This window comes from Hyla sarda, chromosome 1 (genome assembly GCF_029499605.1).
Source record: "Hyla sarda isolate aHylSar1 chromosome 1, aHylSar1.hap1, whole genome shotgun sequence".
Classification (NCBI taxonomy): domain Eukaryota; kingdom Metazoa; phylum Chordata; class Amphibia; order Anura; family Hylidae; genus Hyla; species Hyla sarda.
Genome location: NC_079189.1, coordinates 231310297 through 231337200, shown reverse-complemented (window position 1 = coordinate 231337200; position 26904 = coordinate 231310297). Strand labels below are relative to the sequence as shown.

Below are 26904 nucleotides of genomic sequence, written 5' to 3'. Positions count from 1 at the left end.
AAAAGGTCGGCCACACACAGGAACTCACCTTAAAAACCCTGGGAAATGGCAGTTTGCAGATGAAAAGAGAGAGAGGTTCCTTTGTGGGGCCGCCCTTTTTTGGGCAAGTAACTCTTGCCAAGAAGGGAATTAATAATGCGAGAGTAATGCATTAGGGTATGTTCACACTACGTAATTCCCGCGGAATGCCGTGAACGGAATTAGTTGCTGTGAACATGAACATCAGTGTGAATGGGTCTTCCGCGGGACTCGTTCACACTGCGAAATTTCAGCGGCGGACAATTCCGCCACTGAAATTGGTCAGCACAAAGAAAGAACATGTTCATTCTTTGCGTGGAAGTCCGCGAACACTGCATAGCCAATAATGGTGATGGCGCAGTGCCGCACGATCCTACCGGCGAAGTATTGCGGCGGCCGCCAGAATGGAACCTCCATTCATTATCCGTAGTGTGAACATGCCCTTACAGTGGAAGTTTTTACCCCCACCGGTTACAATGAACCATACATTGTTCCCTTCTTTGCATCACATCAATACTTGGTGGTGTAGGTGGAATATGGTGTTTTTTGCACACCTTTCCTTTTGTTTGATTTAGGATACATATATTTTGTTTGATTTGGGTACATATTTCTTATCCTAAGAATATTATTAACAGTTACGTTTTACGTAATGCATATCCTCAATACTTACTTGTGCACACTAACACTTTTACAAAAGAGACCGTTTTCTTCTGTCTACCTGCCTCAGCTACTATTCTGATCAGCCACCCAGACATCTGATGCATCACCAGGTACTGGTATTGACAGCCACCGCCCAACCATGTCATTGGGTCACTTTTTAGGACTCCTGATGCTGCTGATACCAACTTCGGGCTGTCTCAAACTGCCACCATATGACCTCTTCATGCTGATGCCAGCTCCAGGCTGTCTCATTCTTCCACCACATGTTCTCCTCATGCTGCTGCCACCTCCAGGTTGTCTCATTCTGCAACTATATGGTCTCCTCATGCTTCCGCAACCTCCAGTCATTCAGCCACTTTATGGTCTCGTCATGCTGCCGCCAACTCAAGGCTGTGTTATTCAGCCACTATATGTTCTCCTCATGCTGCTACCAACTCCAGGCTATGTCATTCAGCCACTATATGGTCCGCTCTTGCTGCGCCAACTCCAGGCTGTGTCATTCAGCCACTGTATGGTCGCCTCATGGTGCTGCCAACTACAGGCTGTGTCATTCAGCAACTATATGGTCTCCGCCATGTGGTCCCCTCATGCTGCTGGCACATTAAAGAAAACTCTTTAGGTTCATCTATTTGAAATCTTCAATTTAAAAATTATAAAATATCTTTAATCTTTTCAATTGTGAGGCCCTATGGTCTCCTCAGACTGATACCACCTCCAGGCTGGGTCATTTAGCCACTATATGGTCTGCTCTTGCTGCCACCAACTCCAGGCTGTGTACTTCAGCCACTATATAGTCTCCTCATGATGCCATCATCTCCAGGCTGTGTCACTGTAACTCCATGTGGTCTCCTCATGCTGCTAGCACATTAAAGGAGTACTCCAGTGGAAAACTTTTTTTAACCCCGTTAAGGACGGCGGGCATATGCATATGCCCCCATTTTAAAGTCCTTAAGGACTGAGGGCGTATGGATACGCCCGTGGGAATTCCGGTCCCCGCCGCTCGCCGGGTGGGGACCGGACCGGGGTGACTGCTGATATCCCCAAACCCCCCACCCCCCCCACATGGCGGCGATCGATGCAAATCGTCAGTCTATTCAGACCAACGATTTGCGGCTTTTCCGGGTCAATCTGGTCTCTGGTGACCCGGAAAAAAAGGGTGAATGGGGCTGTCCAAGACAGGCCCATTCTCCCTTACCCAGCAGGAGTGAGGTGGCACAGGTGCCGCCTCACGATCATGTGATTGATCGGTCGAGACGACCGATCAATCATGACCCTGCTGGGCGGCGATTAGGATGGCGGAGATCGGCGGCGGCGGAGGACTCGTACCTTGCCCTGGTCTGGCGGGGTCCCCTCGCGATCAGTGGCAGCGACAGGAGCAGCAGGATTGGCAGCAGCAACGGTGGCGGTCCCAGCGGAAGGATACAGCAGGAGGTGAGGCCTGATCACTTCCTGCTGTTGCTTAGCAACAAATCGCAGCATGCACAGGCAAAGGGCATGCTGGGTGTTGTAGTTTTGCAACAGCTGGAGTTGCAAATACAACTCCCAGCATGCCCTTTGGTAGTCTGTGCATGCTGGGGATTGTAGTTTTGCAACAGCTGGAGGCACTTTTTTTCTATGAAAAAGTGTGCAGCCAGCAGGAGGTGAGGCCTGATCACTTCCCGCTGTTGCTTAGCAACAAATCGCAGCATGCACAGGCAAAGGGCATGCTGGGTGTTGTAGTTTTGCAACAGCTGGAGTTGCAAATACAACTCATGCCCTTTGGCTGTCAATGCATGCTGATTGTTGCAGTTTTGCAACAGCTGGGCACACATTGGCTGTTAAGCTGAATTTGTTAGCTAATTCAGTGTTTTGCAACCAGTGTGCCTCCAGCTGTTGCAAAAATACAACTCCAAGCATGCACTGAGAGACTGTACATGCTGGGAGTTCTAGTTTTGCAACAGCTGGAGTCACACTGGTTGCGAAACACTGAGTTAAGTAAGAAACTCTGTGTTTTGCAACCAATGTGCCTCCATTTGTTGCATAACTACAACTCCCAGCATGTAAGGTCTGTCAGTGCATGCTGGGGGTTGTAGTTTTGCAACAGCTGGAGGTACATTCACACAGGGGCGGGTTTACAGCGCGTTCTGCTGCAAGTTTGAGATGTGGCAAATCTTCCGCCGCAGCTCAAACTCCCAGCGAGGAACTCATTGTAAACCTGCACCTGTATGAATGTATCCTAAAAACACTACACTAACACATAATAAAGGGTAAAACACTACATATACACATACCCCTAGTCCCCCCCCTCCCCACTCCAATAAAAAAAAAAAAACGTATTGTACGGCAGTGTTTCCAAAATGGAGCCTCCAGCTGTTGAAAAACAACAACTCACAGTATTGCCGACAGCCACTGACTGTCAAGACATGCTGGGAGTTTTGCAACAGCTGGAGACACCCTGTTTGGGAAAAATTGCTGTAGGGTATTTTTGTGTTGAATTCAAATACCCTATTTAGTCCTCAAATGCGCATGGCGCTCACTCACTTTGGAGCCCTGTCATATTTCAAGGAAAGAGTTTAGGGCCACATATGGGGTATCTCCGTACTCAGGAGAAATTGAGTTACAAATTTGGGGGAGCTTTTTCTCCTTTCAGCCCTTATGAAAAGGAAAAGTTGGGGTCTACACCAGCATGTTAGTGTAAAAAAATTTTTTTTTACATTAACATGCTGGTGTTGCCCCATACTTTTAATTTTCACGAGAGGCAAAAGGAAAAAAAGACCCCCAAAATTTGTAACACAATTTCTCCTGAGTACAGAACTACCACATATGTGGGCATTAAGTGCTCTGCGAGCGCACAACATGGCTCAGAAGTGAGAGTGTGCCATGTACATTTGAGGTCTAAATTGGTGATTTGCACAGGGGTGGCTGATTTTACAGCGGTTCTGACAGAAACATAAAACAATAAATACCCAGATGTGACCCCATTTTGGAAACTACACCCCTCACGGAATGTAACAAGGGGTATAGTGAGCCCTAACACCCCACAGGTGTTTGACAAATTTCCGTTAAAGTTGGATGTGAAAATGAAAAAAAAATCACTAAAATGCTGGTGTTACCCTAGATTTTTCATTTTCACAAGGGAGAATCGGAAAAAAACCACCCAAAATGTGTAGCCCCATTTCTTCTGAGTAATAACATACCCCATATGTAGATGTAAAGTGCTCTGCGAGCAAACTACAATGCTCAGAAGAGAAGGAGCGCCATTGGGCTTCTGGAGAGAGAATGTGTCCGAAATTGAAGGCCATATGTGTTTACAAAGCCCCCATAGTGCCAGAACAGTGGATCCCCCCCACATGTGACCCCATTTTGGAAACTACACCCCTCACATATTGTAATAAGGGGTTCAGTGAGCATTTACACCTCACAGGTGTCTGACAGATTTTTGGAACAGTGGTCCGTGAAAATGAAAAATAAAATTTTTCATTTGCACAGCCCACTGTTCCAAAGATATGTCAAACGCCAGTGGGGTGTAAATGTTCACTGCACCCCTTATTAAATTCTGTGAGGGGTGTAGTTTACAAAATAGGGTCACATGTGGGGGGGGGGTCCACTGTTCTGACGCCACAGGGGCTTTGTAAACGCACATGGCCCCTGACTTCCATTCCAAACAAATTCTCTCGCCATAAGCTCAATGGCGCTCCTTCTCTTCTGAGCATTGTAGTTCGTCCGCAGAACACTTTACATCCATATATGGAGTATTTCCATACTCAAAAGAAATGGGGTTACAAATTTTGGGAGGCTTTTTCTCCAATTACCCCTTGTGAAAATGTAAAATTTTGGGTAAAACCAGCATTTCAGTGAAAAAAATCAAATTTTTCATTTTCACGTCACACTTTAACGGAAATTTGTCAAGCACCTGTGGGGTGTTAAGGCTCACTGGACCCCTTGTTACGTTACTTGAGGGGTGTAGTTTCCAAAATAGTATACCGTTTAGAATTTTCTCCTTTATCTTGCTGGGTTAACACACTTTCTGAATGTAATTTTGAATACTTGGAGGGGTGCAGTTTTCATAATGGGGTCATTTGTGGGGTATATCTAATATGAAGACCCCTCAAATCCACTTCGAAACTGAACTGGTCCCTGAAAAATTCCGATTTTGAAAATTTTGTGAATGCTGAATTTTGAAGTCCTCTGATGTCTTCCAAAAGTAAAAACGTGTCAACTTTATGATGCCAACATAAAGTAGACATTGTATTTGTGAATCAATATATAATTTATTTGGAATATTCATTTTCTTTACAAGCATAGAGTTTCAAAGTTAGAAAAATGCTAAATTTTCTAAATTTTCATGAAATTTGGGGATTTTTCACCAAGAAAGGATATAAGCAACAACGAAAATTTACCACTGTGTTAAAGTAGAATATGTCATGAAAAAACAGTCTTGGAATCAAAACAATCGGTAAAAGCATCCCAGAGTTATTAATGCTTAAAGTGACAGTGGTCAGAATTGTAAAAAAGGGCTCAGTCCTTAAAGGGGTACTCCGCCCCTAGACATCTTATCCCCTATCCAAAGGATAGGGGATAAGATGTCAGATCGCTGCGGTCCGGCTGCTGGGGACCCACGGGATCCCCGCTGCGGCACTGTGCTATCATTACAGCACAGAGCGAGTTCGCTCTGCACGTAATGACGGGCAATACAGGGGCCGGAGCATCATTACGTCACGGCTCCACCCCTCGTGACGTCCTTTCAAAAATTCGCTCATCTCTACTAATTACTATCATTACATTACTTTGCATTTCTGTTATTACTGTTTGAGATATTATGGAAATTAACCACAAATAACTTTAGTGTGTATGCTGTAATATTAATTAAATACATGTTTTCAGTTACAGACCTTGGTATCTGATGGGGCAATTATTTGCACTTAATTCTCCAAATTGGCATATACTCCTAAATAACTTGTCATAGACACACTGACATTTTCTTGAGTATACAGAGACAAAATACCAAGTATGTCCCTCTTTTCTATTTAATCAAACAGCTGCAGCTGCTTATTGAATATTTGTGGTCGGTAACTATGTGGCTGCCAAATAGGTCCACATTGTGTAGACTCTAAAGTTAACACACAGCAGTGGGGCTCTTGTAACCCTGTTGCAATTTAGCTAATGCATTTTTCCTTTCATTGTTTCCAAATGTCGCACTCCATAACCTTCTGATGTCATTATTTACACTTGAAGCGTCTTTATTGTGATTTCTAGGAATCTTATTGTAAAGGTGGACCTGTGTCTGAGTTCCTAGGACTGATATGCAGGTTCATACTAAATGCTCCATATGTAAGGAACAATTATAGTTTTTGGGTTTCTGAATTGGTCCCTGTGGTCTCATATGTTCTACTGTGTCAGCATTTTAATAACATAGGTTATAATTAAATATAGAAGATTTTAGTAATGACTCATTTTTAAGTAGGAATGATCGAACAATCATTCAGAGAAGTGGCACTACATGTTACATTCTGCACCATTGTCAATTAGGGCCTTTAAGTAAAACAACCTTACTTTAAAGCCAATTCAGTGAGCTACCCCCTAGTAAATAAGAGGGGGGGGGGGGTAAGGATTCTGCTGACACCATTTCTTAGCAGCCCTACTGGGTTGTTTTTTTCATCTATACTACCAGTGAAGAAAGAAAATTCTAATAAATAAATAAACTGCAGGAACACATTATACCTGTTATAATAATCATGTCCCAGAGTACTCTTCCCAATCATGAAATATGCAGAAATTGTCCTGACCTGTATGCTTAGGTCCCCTAACTAGTCATCAGGGCGGAAGTCTTCGAAGAACTGGTTATGGTATCCAGGCTGTAATCACGCCTACTGATACATGACTGAAAAGTAACAGTAACATTTAGTGTTCTGCATTAGTCACTGCGTTTTGTGCCAGAGCTCTGCGCAAGCAAAGTGCATGATGTGAACCCCTCTGGCTTGTCAGTTATATCTCAGTGGGCGTGAGTACAGTTGAGAGACTGTGACTTCCTCTCATAAGCTGCCTGCCCTAATGACTAGTTACGGGGCACAAGCATACGGTGCCGGACATTTTCAAAGTACATTTTCTGCACATTAAGGGATTGGGATGAAAACTTTGGGACATGGTCAGGTGCAATATTATTACAGGTATCGCGTTCTTGTTGATTTAATTTTTTCTAATGATAGGTTCCCTTTAAAGAGTTTTAATACAGTGAATCAAATGTAAAATGCCTTAGCTTTAGAGCTATAGCGAGTCTACAGTGGCAAACAAAGTTATTGCAGTTATCTTCTTTGGCACCCTGTTTGATACTGCATAGTACCTTTGTACAGCACAAGTTTATAGAAAATGCATGAAAAAAACCTGTGTGGTTACATATACAGCTCAAAGTATAGGTGGTGAATTATGAATGTATACAACACAAATCTGTAATACAGTTGTGGGCTGCAGGAAGAACAGTAGATGACATATGGTCAACATCACCAAGGTATATGGTGGATACTAAAACTGGTATACTCCAAAAAAGCACATTTGTGATGTTTGTAGAACTATTACAGTTTGCCCTTCACCATTTTGTAGGATAGACATTCATTCTAAGATAAAATCCATGTGTTACCTGCACAGGCGTCGGATCAGATCTTCAGGCCGTCTGGCTATTTTTCTATGAAACTCGACTTTCTCAATACCTTGGAGAATTAAATTGTAGATCATCATCTGGTCTGGCCCAGTAAAAGGAGGGCTGGAGAGAAATATGCCAGATATGTTATGTTACACATACTACACATGAAAAATAATCCTCCCAAAGATATATATAATAACAAAACAGAACTATGTTGTTAAGATCTCAACTCAGCTGCAGAAACATGTAAAGAAAACACTTTCCTTCAGTCACCATGGAAAATGGGACTAAACAAGGAAAACTTTCAGCTAATATAAGGTTTATTGTTGGACATATGCTCAGGGCTTCCCATGAAAACTATCATTACAATGTAGTTCAGATCTGTAGAACAAAAAAAGAGTCCAAATCTGCTTAACATAGGAAGATATCTATGAAGGCCGTGATATACACATACAGTAAATGCATGTTGTATGAACAGATTGGATAAAACCAACAATAGCCAACATTAGCATTTTCAGCAAATTGTGCCACAATAGCTCTTCTTTGGCACAAGACTAGAAAGGCTAGCCTTCTCTTCATGCATTAAGCCAGGTGTCCATTGTCAGTTCATCAGATCTCCTTCCTAGGAACACTTTTGGTAGGTAATAACTACTGCATTCTGAAAACACCCCACAAAACCTGAAGTTTTGGAGATATTCTGACCCAGTCGTCAAGCCCCTTTTGGGCCTTTTTTAGCCCCTTTTTTAAGAGGTTATAGAGCACCCTTAACTTATTATCAGAGAATTATTATCAAATGCTGTACGCTCTCGTGAGCAGGGCCCTCACTACTTTTGTTTGAATATTTTGTGTATAATATTTGTATCTTTATTTGTACCCCCATATAAATAAATATTATTATTATTACTATTATTGAGTGCTACACCGTGAAAGGGAATCTGTCACTCAGGAATTGGCTACCAAACTGATAGCCAATAGCATTACTTGCAATTAGAGCAATGGTACCTGCATGTAGCATTTCTTCTTCATTTTTTCACTATAGCACCAATGGAAATTCTACATACAGGTATTTTAATTGCAATTAATGCTATATGCACATCAGTACAAACCAATCTGTCAACATATTTGTGACAGCTTAGTTGTGTGTTCCAAAACTGTACTTAAGTTTCACTTTTTTCACCACGCTCACTAAATGAGTTGTAGTAGGCATATATTTCATTTTTCTGGTGAGGCTATTCCATACCTTATACAGCATGTACAAATATGGAATAGATATACAAGTGCTCTGTATATAAGATATGGACCTTTAAAGAAAGAAACAGCAAGATGATGTCTACTTCACAAGCAACTGTTTTGTTTTAGGCTGTTTGTGCCTGAATTCATTAGGTTTTATTAAGTGTCATTTTATTATTCATTTTCAGTGTATGTTATTATTAATACCACAAAACCATTTGTTCGTTGTAAAATGTCTATGTACTCAATTTGAGTTCTTTGCTTATTTAATAAAATATAGTGCAAATAATAAACTAGTTTTGCACACTGTTCTGTCTCATTTCTTGAAATTTGTTTTGCTTAAAGTTGAGATTTATGAAGTTTATAAAGTGCTGTATTTTGCTACTAGAAATCCTAACCCATTGAGGCATAACTCCACAAGACCTCTAAAGAAGCATTGTCATATTTGCCAACAGTATTATAGCAGATCTGCTATTATTACTTAGTGCCAGCTATTTAAAACCACTCAGTGATATACATCATTAACATTTCTTGCTCCTTTCAATGTCCTATTACCTCTTGAAATGCCTCCTCCCCCAAACTTCATGTGGATTGTCATGAAAAATCGGTCTTAATTCACCATGTTAAGCGGGAATGGCAGCTCTCTGTGTGGGGAAGGCTTCCCACATGCTCCATTCTAACAACTGATGTGCCATTTGCTGAGGAATGACAAGAATACCCAATAATCAGTGACCCTTGGAATCTGGTGGTAGACTGGATCATGCAGAAAGCCAAAAAGTGCACTCTGGTGCCATCTCTTCCCCAGGTAAGTACCATACATGTCCATATAAATGAAAACATGATTAATCAAACCAAGCCACCTTCTTCCATTATTTAGTGGTCCAATTCCAATGCTCACATGCCCAGTGTAGGCAATTCTGGTGGTGGACAGGGGTGAACATGAGAATTTTGATGGTGGGGCGTGGCCTGGCAGCCTGACTGAATGGCCGTGTAGTTGCTGTGCTCCGCAGTAAAGTGCCCTAATCAGCGACCTCACAGCATTTACCAGAGCCTTAATAGCACCCACGGGTGAGAGAACCTTTGCCCACCATGCCACCAGGCCGCAGTTAAAAGGTTGTCAAGCATGACAAGCTGGCTAAATTCTACTTTTCAGAGCGGCGGTCCCCTTCCCAAGATGGCGCCGACGGAGAACGAGGCCCAGCACACCGCTCGCCATTGCCAGCGCAAGTCCTACCTGCTCTGCAGCGACGCTCAACATCTGACCCGGAGCTCCGGAGTTTTCTCCCGCACGTCGCAGCTGACCTGCCGCCCTCTGCTCCTTCCTCCCCCGGCTCTTCACAGCGCTGTGGATCACAGGTAGTGTCTGCTCTCCCCTCACCCACGCCTCCCTGCTTGCAAGCTCAGAGGGAGTCTTCTCAGTCCAGCCACTTCACTCAGCAGCGTCAACGCAGCTCCCCTCTGCCTAACCTTCCTCCCCTGTCTGACTGGGACTCTGCTGCTGCTCTCCCACCTGATGAAGAAAATGAGCTGCATTCACTGCCTGTCACTGACACTGCTTTTACAGACGCCCAAATGAAGCATATGCTGCTCACCCTTCAGAGATCCTTTAGAAAGGACATTATAAGCATAATTGACCCTTTACATGCCACTGTGGAGGGTCTAGGGGCTAGAATTGATCATATTGAGAATAAACTGGGAGAGTTTGCTACCTCTCACAATGAAGTCATTGACTCTCACAACGCAGCAGAAGATGATATTCCTAAAAGCAAAAGTTGCCGACCTGGAAGACCGCAGTAGGCGCAACAATATCAAACTACGCGGCATCCCAGAAAGTGTGGCCCCTGCAGAAATTCCTACCTATGTCCGCTCTCTTATAAAAGCTGCACTGCCCTCGTGCTCCCCAACAGAGCTTGAAATAGATCGGGCGCACAGAGTACCTCGACCTCAACATCTGAACAATTCTGTCCCCAGGGATGTCTTGGCGAGGGTGCACTTTTTCACAGTGAAGGAGAAGCTGATGAATTTCGCCCGCACCAACGGGGGCCTGACAGCTCCCTACCATCAAGTGGCCCTCTACACCGACCTCTCGGCGGCCACGCTACAACTGCGCAGGGATCTCAACCTGATTACCTCTGCCATACGCTCAGCAAGTGTTCAGTGTAGATGGGGCTTTCCGGTACGTCTCCTAATCCGGCGTGATGACAAGATCCACCTGGTCCGGACTCCAGCAGAAGGGGAGACTCTCCTGAAGAAATGGAACTTACCTGTGGACTTATCTAAAGGACCACCCCGCCCGTCATTGCGCAAATCTCGAGATGACTGGTCCACAGCTCACTGACTCTGGTCTCATTGACCTTTGACCTCATTATGGGCTCCTCGGCTCTTAGGTTTGGTCTGGCTTCGGCATGGACATAACCACCACTCAGGAAGATAGGCTTCGGCCTTCCTCTATGATATCCTTTTACAGTTTACTAGTTTGCTGGTTTGCATTGTATGTTATGTGTTATGTTATGTGTATGTACAATGTGAGTAGGTACACTAATCTTTTGTCCTTGCAGCAGTGTCCGCTAATTGATGACCCGGGTGCTCTGGCTGGGAGGCGCTTGTCGTCAACCCCTTATGTACTAATGCTTCATACGATCATGCTTTTTATACTGCTTTATGGTACTTAAAATGGTCAGTATCAATGTTAACGGTCTCAACAGCCCTCATAAAAGAGCCTATCTCTAGAGGGAAGCGTTATCCGTAGGAGCTGATATCATTAGTGCACAAGAGACACATTTGCTAGAGAAGGATGCATTCAGATTATCCCACGCATTCCTACCCCCACATCTTCCACTCGCACCACACAACTAAAACTAGAGGAGTTATGTTGGCGATTAGGAACACGGCGGCCTTTACCATGTCTGACATAGTTTGTGACCCTCGGGGGCGCTACATCATCTTTTCCTGCACCATAAATCACATACCATATACCTTAGTGGCACTGTATGTCCCCAACTTCCTCCGCTTCCACCCGCTTCCTCCGTTCCACATTACGAGTTGCCAATCGCATAAAAGGGGGACCCCTAGTCATCTGTGGGGACTTCAATTTAGTAGTAGACCCATCCCTAGATTCCACTTCCACTGCCCGAGCGTCCCCCCCGTCACTGTCTCACCTTCTATGGTCTGAAGAAATTTCCGACACGTGGCGAATTCAACATCCAACCGAAAGGGAGTTCACTCATCACTCTTTGACACACAACACGTACTCCCGGCTGGACATGTTCCTGGTGGGACGTTCTCTGCTTCTTCAACTGTTAATGTCTACCATTGAAACCATCAAGTGGTCAGACCATGCGGCTATATCTATTTCGCTGCAGGAAAACTTCAACACTTCTCCTTCTTACCTGTGGAGAGCTCGCCCCTTCTTACTGTCCCACCCGGAGCATGCCCAGCAATTACGGAAGGAGCTTACTGACTACTTTTCGACTAACACATCCCCTGAGGTTGATGCATTTACCCTGTGGAATTGCCACAAAGCCTATATGAGGTTTTTTTTCATTAAATATGGTTCCCTGAGCAAAAAGAAGAGGGCAGCACATTTAGATGAGGTTTTACGTAAGCTGAGAGCTCTAGAGTCGCAAAACAAATCCTGCCCATCGCCTGATTTAGCATCTCAGATTTCCACTCAACGTCAGGAACTTAGAGGACTTCTCTTATTCCAATATGAGAAAAACCTCAGAAGAACAAAAGCGAAATTCTATTTTCAAAATGACAAAGCAGGGAAACTGTTAGCATCCCGTTTAAAATCCAGACACTCCAAGTCCTGCCTTGCACACTTAATACACCCTTCTTCTGGCTCCACTTGCTATACCTCAGAAGGGATAGCTGAGTGCTTCCAGGCTTTCTACTCTTCATTGTATAATCTACAAGACTCCATTCCCTCCCCGCCACGACTAGAGGAATCTATAGACTCTTTTCTTTCTGGTCTGCAATTACCAAAGCTTTCTGAGCAACAGCGGAACACACTTAATCCCCCCATTACACTAACTGAGGTAGTGAAAACGATAAAATCCATCCCACCCCAAAAGGCCCCAGGACCCGATGGGTTTATTAATTTATATTATAAAACCTTTTGTGATATTATATCACCACACCTTCGAAATTTTTGTCAAACGGCCCTTAACAGAGGGGCCTTCCCTAAAGAAAACCTTCAGGCTTTGATAGTAACGCTCCCCAAACCAGGGAAATCTCAGGATATCACCCAAAATTATAGGCCCATTTCCCTACTCAATCAAGATCTAAAGATTTTCGCCAAATTAATTGCCTCGCGTTTGGCGACGGTGTTGCCTTCCCTGATTAATGCTGATCAGTCTGGCTTTGTGCCAGGCCGCCAAGCAGCAGACAACACTAGACGCCTGTTAAACGTCTTTTACCATATTGAGAAGACCCGCACCCCTGCCTTGGTCCTTGCACTCAATGCCGAGAAGGCGTTTGACAGGCTCCGCTGGTCGTATGCCTTCTCGGTGTTACGGCATTTGGGCTTTAATGGCCCCATTATGCAAGCAATTATGTCGCTCTATGTCTGCCCCACGGCTAGAATATTTACCAATGGAGTTCTGTCCGCTCCCTTAAACATTACTAATGGCACGAGGCAGGGGTGCCCTCTATCCCCTCTCATATTCATTTTATGCCTAGAGCCCCTGGCACAAGCCATCCGCTCCAGTGCTGAAATATCGGGGGTTACAATTGGGGGAAAAACCCACCTCATTTCCCTATACGCAGATGACATTATTCTCTCTCTTACCAAGCCCCTTGTTTCGACCCCAGCTGCCCTAGCCATAATTCACAACTTTGGCACACTGTCATATTACCATCTTAACACCTCAAAAACACAGGCTTTGCCTCTCTTCATGACCGACCAGGCAACACGACTCTTCAAACAAACATACCCTTTTAATTGGCGTACTTCGGATGTAACATATTTAGGTATTAAACTAGCCTCCCCTCATAAACTTCTATTCCAACTCAACTATGAACCCTTCCTGAAAGTACTAGCAGAAGAGGCACAGAGACTGGACCATTATGATATTTCTTGGGTGGGGCGGGTTGCCACATTTAAAATGTTTCTACTCCCGAGGTTCCTATATCTTTACAGAACTCTACCTATCATGGTTCCTTATTCTTTTTTTTTCAGCAGCCCAAGCGATTCTAACCAAGTTTGTCTGGTCAGATAAGAAGCCGAGATCAGCGGGCTCTATACTAATGAAAGCAAAAGAGGCAGGGGGTCTGGCTTACCGGATCTTCATGCTTACTATATAGCCACCTTGGTTAGTTCTCTGCGAGGCTGGTGGAAAGGTCGCCTAGACACCCTGGGTACACATTGAACATACTTATATGTCCCCATACCAATGCTCGGACGCATTGTTACACCCCCTCTGGGACTCTGTCTCCCCAATACCACTTCATAACCCTATTATTAAAGCTTCATATGCTACGTGGCTAAAATACCTAAAAGCGGCAGCTGCTGATAGTGTTGTCTCAGACAATTCCCTTCCCCTAACATTTATTCAGGCTTCTATACCCCAGTTAGCCCTACAGAGATGGTCCCTTCATGGCATTACCCATGTTAGACATTTACATGAAACAGAACAACTAATGACGTTCCAAGCCTTACAGCTAAAGTATCACATCCCAAATGTGATTTCTATATGTACCTGCAGATTAGGCATTTTCTTAACACCTTGTCCCCTTCAGGTGTTCGTCCTCATCCGGCCACACTCGTTTTCTTAAACAGCAACCTAAAAGGACTGAGTATGATATATGCCACTTTCACACATTCTACCAGCTTTTACAAATCACATCCTTTCCGCACTTGGGAACGATCATTGGGCGTTACACTAGATGAACATGATTGGAAACAGGCATTCCAGATGGCACATAAGGCTTTCCAATGCGTCTCCCACGTGGAGTCCCTGACTAAAACCACTCTACAATGGTACTACACTCCTGAGAAATTGTCACTTATATACCCTGACTCTTCGCCCCTATGTTGGCGGAATTGTGGGAATACAGGTAGCCTTGTACATGTACTGTGGGACTGCCCAGCTATTACTGCTTACTGGTCGGCCTGCAGAACCCTTTTGGAAGACGTGTTACACATCCAGACTCCCTGGTCCCCTCAGTTTGTTTTACTTCTTATTAATATGCACTCTATTCCTCCAAAGTTGCGGGAGTTGGCTAGCATTGCCTGTGTTATTGCCAAGATAACGCTCACTAAAGAATGGAAGTCTCCAACTGTGCCCTCCATTACGGAAGTAGTCAATAAATTTAACGTAACTTGCACTTATGAACGTACTATAGCTTTGGGGAACGGCACACATCACAAATTTCAAACACACAGGGCTAACTGGATTGCCTCGACCTACTCTACCATTACGTTATGAGGGTCGCGATGCGCCATCTTATCCCACCTCTTGTCACTCCATCGCACTTGCCTTGCTCAAAGCTGATTGTCATCCCAAACAATGTACTTTAGGGTGCGAATACAATACAATAGATAACCACGTATGACACATTTAACAAAAATTGGGATGTATGGTCTACCAACAATTATATGATCTGAAAATGTAGACTAAAACTTAACATTTAATAGGTACAACTAAAACTGTCCTCCAAAACCTGGACAGAAAAACACCACATGTGCAAAAAGTGTAAATTAATGAAGGTTCTGCTCCAAATACAAATATAAAGATTCAGCACATTAGCTGCACTCAGATATTAGATATTCTTTAACCAAATAGTACCAGCCTAGCTGATTCTGTCCCTTTCCCCATGATTCGGGAGGGGTCTCAGGGTGGGACAACAGGAGGGGGTTGGTAGGGAGCCTGTTAAATACTATGCTATCCCTAGATAGCCTACCCCTAGGCGGGGTGGGCGTCCTAATAAGGACGGTCCCGCACAGGAACCTATTCCCTGTTGTACTGTCACCACCCTACAATAAACTCACTTGCTAGCTACTCAATATGACTGACTACCTGCGGGGCCAATACCCTAGTGCTGATCTATATATAATAATAATATTTATGATCAGTCAAAGCAGAGGAGTCAGGGCTGCAAGGAGATGGTCAACCTTAGTATAGTCAGAGAAATGACAGTATATATCCCTTTCCCCTTTAAGGCTAATATGACACAAATTCCCTACTGATATATGGATATCATTCGTACATGTGCATAGCAGCAAGAGGATACAGCACTATCACCATTCCATATTAATCATAAGGTATAAATCAGACCATTTAGCTGGGATACTTATGGTTTGTAGTCATGAAGATGCATGGTTAACGTCTCGACGCGTTTCTTACTATCCCGTTCATCAGGAGACCGATAAGGATATAGATAGAGGATAAGGAGCACGCCATCCATGTGCACCCTGCAGCGATATCAGAGGGTTCTGTGCGGCTACTGATCTGGCGCACGATGCGCCCTTAAGTATCAGGTGAACCGCACGCCAGCACACCCATTGCGATTCACGGTGGAACGCACACTCGCGTCATTTCCGGTTGAGACCGGAAATGACATATCGTATTGTATGCGGGCTTACACAGGTAAGTATATTAAATATAATTCAAAACTGGTCCTAAGTTACCGAACTATTCCAATATAGGTGAGAGATATACCTCATATTAATTTTGGTGCATTATGTGAAGTAATTACGGTCGTTTAGATAGATGATGGTCCTTTAGGGGCATCATTCTGTTATCCTGCCGACCAATCAGGTTAGCTTTAGTATAGATATTAGCTATAAGTAACTAGGACCAACCCCAGGTTTTAGTACTTTTACTCTGGGTCCTAGGTGTCTGGTATATTTTCCCTCAAGGTACCTATATGTGTGAAGAAAATGTGTCAGCACTTTTTGCTGGCATCAAAATGCAAAAAGATAAATTAAAACCGGCACTATCTCGTGCCAAATGGGCAGGCTTTCTACCTAGTTGGGGTAAATCTGAGATTTAGTATTCGTAGGGTATACCTTTCGGAGGTATAAACAGTATTTAGCTAGACAATGGATTTATATAAAACATCCGAAGGATAATGCCTCATTTAGGCCATGGGGAGAAAATGATCTTATCCTATAAATCCATCTGAGTTCCCTCTGCAGAAGTAATTTATCAAAATCTCCTCCCCTCATTGGCGGACGTACAACCTCAATTATGGTGAAACATATCACCTTCTCATCCCCTGCATGTTTTTCATGTATATGCCGCGTAATAGGGGTGTTCCGATTATGTCTTATATCACCCATATGTTCACCAATTCTCCTTCTTGCCTCCCTTATGGTTTTCCCCACATAATCGAGGGGGCAGGGGCATTGACAGAGATATATCAGGCCCTTCGTTTTACAATTAGTTAACTCTCTGGAATAGAAGGTTTCACCTGTAGATGAACTTTTCCATGTGTTTGTGCGTTTCATTTGGGGACAAAAAGAACACGTACCACAGGGAAAGTTCCCAACAGTTGTGTGTTGAAGCCAAGTCCCTCGTGATTTGGGTCTGGAGTAGTGGCTGTGAACCAGCCTATCTTTTAAACTCCTTCCTTTCCGAAATGTGATAAGGGGACGGTCAGCAACAAATTCACTTATATGAGGGTCAGCCCGGAGGATGTCCCAGTGTTTAGATAAAATGTCATACACAGTAGACGATCTGTCATCATATGTTGCAATGATACGTGTCCTTATATCCTCCTGTCTAGGCCCATTTGGGGTCAATAAACCTTCTCGATGAAGGCTCCTAGCATGACCAAATGCCTTCTGTAGGCAGTCCTCCGGGTACCCCCTCATTTTAAATCTGTCCTTTAGGATGTGGGCTTGTTTAAAAAATTCTTCATTCGAGGAGCAATTGCGTCTCGCTCTAATATACTGCCCTTTAGGGATACCTTTTTTTTGGGATGTCGGATGGTAACTGGACCAATGTAACAATGAGTTCGTTGCTGTGGCCTTTCTGTATAGTGTGGTAGAGAGGTTCCCCATCTGATCTTTAACGACCAGTACATACAAAAAGGGGAGACTTTTTTCATTAATTTCAGAAGTGAAAAATAGGCCAAATGTGTTATTGTTTAGAAATTTTATGAAGTCCTCAAATTCCACTTTTGTACCTCCCCATAAAACGAATACATCGTCGATGTATCTAAGCCAAAGATGTATTTTTGATGGCCATCTTATTTCATCTTCGGGTGGAAATACGGCAGTATCCTCCCACCACCCCAACATCAAGTTTGCATATGTAGGGGCTCCCCATCGCCGTCCCCTTAGTTTGATGATATATCCGGCGATCAAATGTAAATACATTATGGGTGAGGACAAATTGTAACAACGAAATGACAAATTCATTGTGTGCCGTGAATTGATTACCACGTGTTCTTGAAAAATGCCGTACAGCTAGTATACCCTTATCGTGTGGAATCGAGCTGTACAACGATTCCACATCGATACTAGCTAAGAGCATTGACTCGTCAACTGGGACCTCTGATATACGTCTCAGAAAATCAGTAGTATCGCGAATATGGGAGGGGAGTGATGTGACAAAGTCCCGCAAGATCCTATCTATATACAGACTGATGCCTTGTGTCAGGGAGTTTATCCCTGACACAATTGGCCTACCTTTCAACGGATTAATCCCTTTATGAATTTTGGGCAATCCGTAAAAGGTGGCCATTGTGGGATTCTTTGGAAAAAGATAGTCCAATTCCTGATTACTTATCAGATTATTATCTTTCGCCTCGGACAGAATATTCCATAATTCCCTCTGAAATATAGGAAGGGGATTTTGTTCAAGGATACGATAGCTTGAGGGGTTATTGAGAATGTCCAGACACATCTTCCTATATGGATCATGGTCCATTATTACTAGGTTCCCACCTTTGTCACTAGATTTTATAATTATACTGTCATCTTCCTCAAGATTTTTTAAGGCTATGTTTTCTTCACAGCTCAGATTATGTTTGACAGGTTTCCCTGTTTGTATAGACTCAATCTCTCTTGTAACAATTTCTAGGAAGATGTCAATACTTGTGACATCAGATATAGGTGGCATCCTAGAGCTTTTTGCCTTTAAATCAGAGAACGGACCTAGTCCAGGATCATTCTCCCCCTCTTCCATCAGGTCCCTCAACATTGTTACTGTAGGGAGATCCTCCTCGAGAATCCCTAGTTCCTCACATTGACGTTTGTTATGAAATTTAAAGAAACGGTGCCATTTGAGTTTACGGCAAAACAAATGGAGATCTTTTACCCACTCGAAGGTATTAAATCTGGTCACCGGAACAAATGATAACCCTTTTTTAAGGACTCTCAGTTCTACATCAGTCAGTGTCCTTGATGAGAGATTTATGATCTCGAAATTATCATTGTTTCCCTCTCTTTTTGTAGATTTTATTTCTTGTTCCGTCCCCGATATCGTGTTGTACATGGGGACGGTGGCTGTGGTAAAAAAGCAGAACCAGAGGGTAATGATTGTGATACATTTGATAAATATCCCTCTATGTTTGGCTGATTCATGTCTCGCCTTTGTGGGGCCCCTCGATTCTGCCATCTTCCTCTGTCCTTCCCTCTCCTTCCTCTGTTCCCTCCTCTAGGGACCTGTTGAGAGCGGTCAGTGTCTGATGTATCGTATTCAGAGGATGACAGGTCAGTACTTGAGGCCACTACCAATGGCTGTTTAGAGAAACTGTAAGCCCTTTTTTCCTTAAATTCCGTAAAGTCTTTCAAGAACTGTTTATGCTTACGGTCTTTGATAAAATTTTGAAATGTTTCTACTGAAGACTGTAGCATAGACTCCTGTCTATTATAGTCAGGATTAGTTTTAAATGTCTGCGCGGTCTGAATGACTTCCCCCAGATATTTAGTGGTCTCCCTCCTAGTGGCCGGCTGCAGCCTGGCGTGATGTCACGCCTGAAAAAGGACTGATGCGGCCGGGCATCAGTCCTTTTTCATTCAGCCTGCGCTCGCTCCCTGCCTGTCCCTGCACGCGGGAATTGGGTATGCGGGAGGGGGGTTTGTGATGGAGGGAACGGGGTATGCGGGGGGGGGGGGGGGGGGGGTTGTGATGGAGGGAACGGGGTATGGCGCGGGGGGGGGGAGGGAGACGGAGGGCACTGGCTAGCGCCGCAGCGCCGCATGTAACTAACTAATAGTTTATCTACACAGGGTGCCTCCAGCTGTTTCAATACTACAACTCCCAGCATTCCCTGACAGCCAATAGATGTCAGGGCAAGCTGGGAGTTGTAGTGGTGAAACAGCTGGAGGCACCCTGTGTAGATAAACTAAGGGCGGAAGTGTTGTCCCCAGCAGGCATCAGTGACGTGGTGCCTGCTGGGGAAGTCTGCCTGGTAGTGAGCACACTGCCAGGCAGACAAAAGGCATTTTTAATATAGTAAAAATAAAAATTAAAAGCAGGGAGGGGGTTAGGGATAGATTGGCAATAGGCAGGGACAGAAAAAAAAATAGGATGGTGGGAGCTACTCTTTAAAGAAATGGTACTTCATTCTGAAAAAGACATGGGGGAGATTTATGAAAACCTGTGCAGAGGAAACGTTGACCAGTTGCCCATAGCAACCAATCAGATTGCTTTTCCAAATTTTACAAAGCCCTCTAAAAACAAAAGACACAATCTGACTAGTTGCTATTGGCACTTTTTCTCTGCATAGATTTTCATATATGTCCCCCATGATCTGTAACTGTGTTGTTCATGTGGTGGCTTGGGACTGTACTTTTCGGTGCACAGAAAATTGTACAATGGGCACACTTGACACCATGGGTGGTTGGGTATCTGTGAAAGGTAGTGGTATATCTGGCATGAGGACAAAGCAGCATCCATATTAAGTAACTGCTGCAATGCCACAAGTGGTATACAGTGGTATGTGACAGGCCTTATTGAGACCTACAGCAACACAGTAAAATGGGCAATAGCCAACATTCATTTAAGTGCAACTCGACTTTGGTGAAACCTTGGCCGCATAGCCAAATCTCCAGCCTTGGTGCAAGGCCCACTCAGAAAATGTTGGCACTGTTATGAAGAAATTAAAGTCATCTGCAAATAGTTTTATGTAATTCAAGAGGGCAGCCTCTCTTATGATGGGATTCCCTGAGATTCTCTCAAACTTAATATATTCTTCTACTTGGTAATTGTGTCATTATGGTGCTGTCTAAATATCATAGCACTGGTGAGTGTTTAGTTATTATACCAACAATCTGAGATACTGTTGGCTTTGACACCTAACTGATTGATGGCCTGTCTTGAGGATGTCATCAATTCATTTTGGCCAGAAAACGCCTTTTGTCTTTTTACACAGGCGGGGTAACTCTTTTAGTATATTTTCTTTAGTTACTTATGTGGCTTGTCACTTTCTCTCTTAACATCACTAGTCCATACATTCTGTCAGACTTGGATGGACAGGCACTTCAACAGGCCACAAGGCAGCGAATCTCTTACCATCAACTTGTCTCTTCCACTCTGGGCTAGCTTAGGCACAGCCCATACTGACCCACCAATGGCTCCCAAAGTCTTTATCTCTCCCTAGCTCACCAATTTCTCTTATATCAGGTATAGTAAGGCCTTGCTATGCAACACCCTTCAGTCCCTTAAGGTTCCCTCTTTTCTCCCTTAAACCTATCAGCTTAAGCCACATAGGACTTATGATTTGTGGTTTAGGCAGCACAATTCCTTTTCCTATTAAAAATGAATTCTAAAGTGAATATTTTTGTGGGATGCAGTAAATGGCAAGTGAACAGTAAGTTCTTGAAGTTTATTTGTTGGAAATGGGAAAAATGGGCAAATGTAGGAATCTAAGCCATTTTGACATGGGCAAATTTGTGATAGATAACAGAGTCAGAGCATCTTCCAAATGGCAGGCCATGTTGGGTATTGCTGGTATGCCGAGGTCAGTACCTACCAAAAATGGACCAAAGAAGAACTACTAGTGAACTGGCAAAAGGGTCATGGGTGTTCAAGGCTAAATGATCACGCATCATGCAGACAGCAGGGTATATGTTCGTCTCTTACCTGTGGAAGAGATGGCTTCAGGAAACACTTATAATAAAATGAAAGCTGGCTGCGGTATGTTGGGATGTCCATGTTCTGTTTGGAAACCTTGGGCCTCAAAATTCATGGGGAGTTTATTTATTAGGACAAATGACAGAAAGGTTTTCAAACACACAGTGCTTCTCCATAGCCACAGATTAGTTAGAATGTCCATGCTCTGCCCTGTCCACCACCAAAATTGCCTACAACTGGACCATGGAGGTATAGAAGAAGGTGGCTTGGTATGATTAATTATGTTTTATTTTATATGGATATGTGTGGTACTTACTTGGGGCAGAAATGGCACCAGAATGCACTATGGAAAGACGGAAAGCTAGTGAGTGAGGGCAGTGCAGAGCTCTGGACATACATCTGTTCTACTGAATTCATATACTGGAGAAGGAAGATGTGCGATATGAATTAGCCTTCCCCTGTAACCATATGTGGCCGCTAGACCACCAATTGGACATCAAACCTTAGATCATGTTCAATAGTCTAGACCTAATCAAAGTCCTATCAGAACCCAGAAGGTCCACTGTTAGTTTGTTTTTTTTGTTTTTTGTTTTTTATAGACATTTCCCTTTTTATCTTAAAACAAATATAGGTATATTTTAACAAATCTTACTAAAAATTTCACTGATATAAAGACAAAATATTTAAGAACAGTTAAATATAGGGGAAGACACTTTTTGGTTACTTATTTTGTTGTGTTTAATGAGATCTACATTAAACAGTATTCCCATGTTCCTCCCGTGCTTGATTGGGTTGAAAAGGTATTAAAAAAAAAAGTATTAAAAAAAAACAAAAAAATCATAAAGTAGATAAAGAAAAACATAAAGTAGATAAAGACACCAGTAAATGACATGCTTTTTTGTGGTTATGTATAATACTAAGAACTTACCATCCTGTGAGCAATTCATATAATAGTATACCAAGTGACCAAAAATCCACACTAAAATTGTGACCCTTGTTCAAAATTACTTCTGGAGCCACGTATTCAGGTGTCCCGCAGAACGTCCATGTTCTTTGGCCAGGAAAAATTTTCTTTGCAAATCCAAAATCCACCTTAAATATAAAACACATAGCTGAATGTTTTTGTTCTTTTTTCACAGGAATCCAATAGACTATAAGGCTCAAGTTCATTATAAATGCAGGATAATTTGTCAGCTTTTTTTGCCTTTCTATATAAGTATTATTTGTGCTGCCTACTATTAACATTACTAGTTTGCCCTACTGCTTATAGTGGAGCTGTGCTGTGACACAGGATAGAAATAAGTCAAATTATTCAAACAATCATACTGATTTAGTCAAAGTCACTGTTTAACTATTTAAAGATGCTGTTATTTTGGGAATTAAGTATATTGATTTTTGTTTTAACATTGCATTGTGTAAGCTGTAGCTAATTAATATTTTTTATCCATATGAGGACATGTTTTTTATAGGTTAAAGGGGTTATCCAGCAGGAGTTTTTTTTTCCACAACTTCGGCTACATAAAAGTCTATAAAAAAAATAATTAACTTTATTTACCTCCAGTGCTTCAGCAGTGCCTCTGGTGTCCCACTATGGTCTCGGCTGCGCTCCTTTTTCAGAAATCGTGATGCCTGGTCCTGGAGTAAAGTCAGGACCCAGAGTGTCACACTGCCCCTCATCCAATCACTGACCACCATGATGTCCAACCTCGGCCAGTGATTGGCTGAGAGACAGTGTGACAAGCTGGGCCTTGACTTCACTCCTGGCCCAGGCTTCACGATTTTTAAGTGAAAGAGGAGTGCAGCTGAGACCATATTGGGACACCAGAGGCACTGCCAGGGCACTGGAGGTAAATAAAAGTTTTGTTTTTTTAATAGATTTATCGTGGGAAAAGTTGGAAAAAAAAAAAAAAAACTCTTTCCGATTGCCAGATACAGTGCATGACATTTCAAAGGGGGTGGAGTTATCTCTAGCTCCCCTCAATGGTGAAGATTGGCTCTGGGCTAGTAAGCTAGTTCTAATACTATTCATTTCTGTTAGATGGCAGAACATAAAAATATAGGGTAACATGTAGGGTAAGGCAGTTATGCTAGGGGATTTAGGAATGACAAAAACATGTATATTGTGCTAATACATCGGTTAATCAAAGTTATCTGACTAAATGTTACTTTTAAATCTGACATGTATTCCTTCAGCATAAATTCAAAAATGACCTACACATTTTTGCTAAGGATGTGCAACAAATACTGTATGTAGTATGTGGTGCCACAATTCTGCATGAGGATTACCCCATTGTCATTCAATGACAATGAGGCTTTCTGTGACATTCATTCACCATGCTTCAATAAAAAAGGAAGATATGTTAATTTAACCCCTTAACCACTTAAAAGCAAAGGGTATACCTGTACGCCCTTGTCCCGTGCCCCTTCTATGATGCTGGCTCAGCAGGTGAGTCTGCATCATAGCGGGATTGCCCAACGACTATGAACTGGCAGGACCTGTGGCTAATGCCGGACATCATTGATTGCCGTGATGTTCAGCATTACCCCCTTAGACGCCGTGATCAAAGTTGATTGCTACGTCTAAAATATAAAAAAAAAAAAACATCCCAGCAGCTCAGCGGAGCTGATCGGGACCACTGCGGTGAAACCGGCGGGAGGGCCATTACCTGTCTCCTCGCCATCTGATCAGTGCTCTGATGCTCCAGGAAGCCTCATTAGCCTGGAGCAAGCAAACACCGATAACACTGATAAATGCTATGCTATGGCATAGCACTGAACAGTGTATGCAACCTGAAGATTGCATGTAATAGTCCCCTATGGGGACAAAAAAATTGTGTAAAAAAAAAAAAAAAAAAAAAAAAAGGAAATAAACATAAACATAGTCCGAACTATAAAAATATAATGTTAATTAAACCACATCGTCAATGGTGTATACGTAAAAACAAAAAAATAGCAGAATTGTCTAGTGTTGCGTATTATTGGATACTTTGTGTACCCTAAAAAAGATTTTAAAAGCGATCAAAAAGTCCCATCAAAAAGTCCCATCTAATGTTATACTGCTTTAACCCCTTAAGGACTCAGCCCATTTTGGCCTTAAGGACTCAGACAATTAAATTTTTATGTTTTCATTTTTTCCTCCTCGCCTTCTAAAAATCATAACTCTTTTATATTTTCATCCACAGACTAATATGAGGGCTTGTTTTTTGCGCGACCAGTTGTCCTTTGTAATAACATCACTCATTATATCATAAAATGTATGGCGCAACCAAAAAACACTATTTTTGTGGGGAAATTAAAACGAAAAACACAATTTTGCTAATTTTGGAAGGTTTTGTTTTCACGCCGTACAATTTATGGTAAAAATGACGTGTGTTCTTTATTCTGAGGGTCAATACGATTAAAATGATACCCATTATTATATACTTTTATATTATTGTTGCGCTTAAAAAAAATCACAAACTTTTTAACCAAATTAGTACGTTTATAATCCCTTTATTTTGATGACCTCTAACTTTTTTATTTTTCCGTATAAGTGGCGGTATGGGGGCTCATTTTTTGCGCCATGATCTGTACTTTTTTTTGATACCACATTTGCACATACAAAACTTTTAATACATTTTTAATAATTTTTTTTTAATAAAATGTATTAAAAAAGTAGGAATTTTGGACTTTTTTTTTTTTTTCGTCGTTCACGCCGTTCACCGTACGGGATCATTAACAATTTATTTTAATATTTCGGACATTTACGCACACGGCGATACCAAATATGTCTATAAAAAATGTTTTTTATGCTTTTTGGTGGTAAAATAAGAAAAAACGGATGTTTTACTTTTTTATTGGGGGAGGGGATTTTTCACTTTTTTTTACTTTTACTTTTACATTTTTTTACATTTTTTTTTACACTTGAATAGTCTCCATAGGGTACTATTCATAGCAATATCATGATTGCTAATACTGATCTGTTCTATGTATAGGACATAGAACAGATCAGTATTATCGGTCATCTCCTGCTCTGGTCTGCTCGATCACAGACCAGAGCAGGAGACGCCGGGAGCCGGACGGAGGAAGGAGAGGGGACCTCCGTGCGGCGTTATGAATGATCGGATCCCCGCAGCAGTGCTGCGGGCGATCCGATCGTTCATTTAAATCGCGAACTGCCGCAGATGGCGGGATTGATCCGGGCACCTGAGGGGTTAATGGCGGACGCCCGCGAGATCGCGGGCGTCGGCCATTGCCGGCGGGTCCCTGGCTGCGATCAGCAGCCGGGATCAGCTGCGCATGACACGGGCATCGCTCCGATGCCCGCGGTTATGCACAGGACGTAAATGTACGTCCTGGTGCGTTAAGTACCACCTCACCAGGACGTACATTTACGTCCTGCGTCCTTAAGGGGTTAAAAAAAAACTTGAACTTTTTTAAAATAAAATAAGTATGTTTAAAATTGCCCTATTTTGACCACCTATAACTTTCTCATTTTTCCATATACAGAGCTGTAGGAGGGCTAATTTTTTGTTCCATCATCTCTTGTTTTTATAAGTACCACTTTTGCAAATATGTGACTTTTTAATCCTTTTTTATAAAAGGAATTTGGAATGTGATGTGACAAAAAAGCAGCAATTCCGGACTTTCTTTTTTACGGTTACACCGCTCATTATATGGGATCATTAACATTGTATTTTGATAGTCCAGACATTTACACACATGTCGATACAAAATATGTTTATGAATTCTTTTTTTACACTTTTTGGGGTAAAAAAAGGAGAAAGGGGTCATTAACATTTTTATTGGGGAGGGCTTTTTCACATTTTCTAAAAACTTTTTTTTTTACAATTTTTTTTTACACTTTTTCATGTCCCCATAGAGGACTATTCATAGTAATCATTAGCTTGTAAATACTGTTCAGTGTTTTGCATATGCATAGCACTGATCAGTATTATTGGCAATCTTCTTCACTGGTCTGCTTAAAGGCAGAGAAGATGATGCCGGGAGGACTGACGGCGACAGATGAGGGGACCTCTGTCCGCCATCTTGGATGATTGGATGCCTGCGATGGGTTAATGATGGACATCAGGGCAAGCACTGGTGTTCGCATCATGTACTAGATGTAAATGTACCTCCTGGTGTGTTAAGTACCAGGACACCAGTAAGTACATTTATGTCCAATGTCATTAAGGGGACTAAAGTAATTTTTTTTTGGCCATAATAACACCTTTTGCATAGAAAATGCTTTAAGGGCACTGTCACGTATTACCAGAGATCTGGCTCAGTGACTGGCCACAACTGATGCCACAACTAATGTGACAAATGATGGTAAAGTACATGGTTTGTCCATGGGTCCAGTGCTCTGTTATT

General features: G+C 42.6%; 1 protein-coding gene across 3 annotated transcripts in view; it reads right to left on the bottom strand.

The window, feature by feature from the left end:
* The window catches only part of PRKG2 (protein kinase cGMP-dependent 2), a 110605-nt gene that overhangs the window by 13295 nt on the left and 70406 nt on the right, over positions 1–26904 (bottom strand). For all 3 annotated transcript variants that reach the window (XM_056568940.1, XM_056568939.1, XM_056568941.1), the window contains 2 exons: positions 22481–22644; positions 7292–7414 (listed from right to left, as the gene is read on the bottom strand). In XM_056568940.1, coding sequence (XP_056424915.1) covers positions 7292–7414; positions 22481–22644 — 287 coding nt within the window. The remainder of the gene's footprint in view (positions 1–7291; positions 7415–22480; positions 22645–26904) is intronic.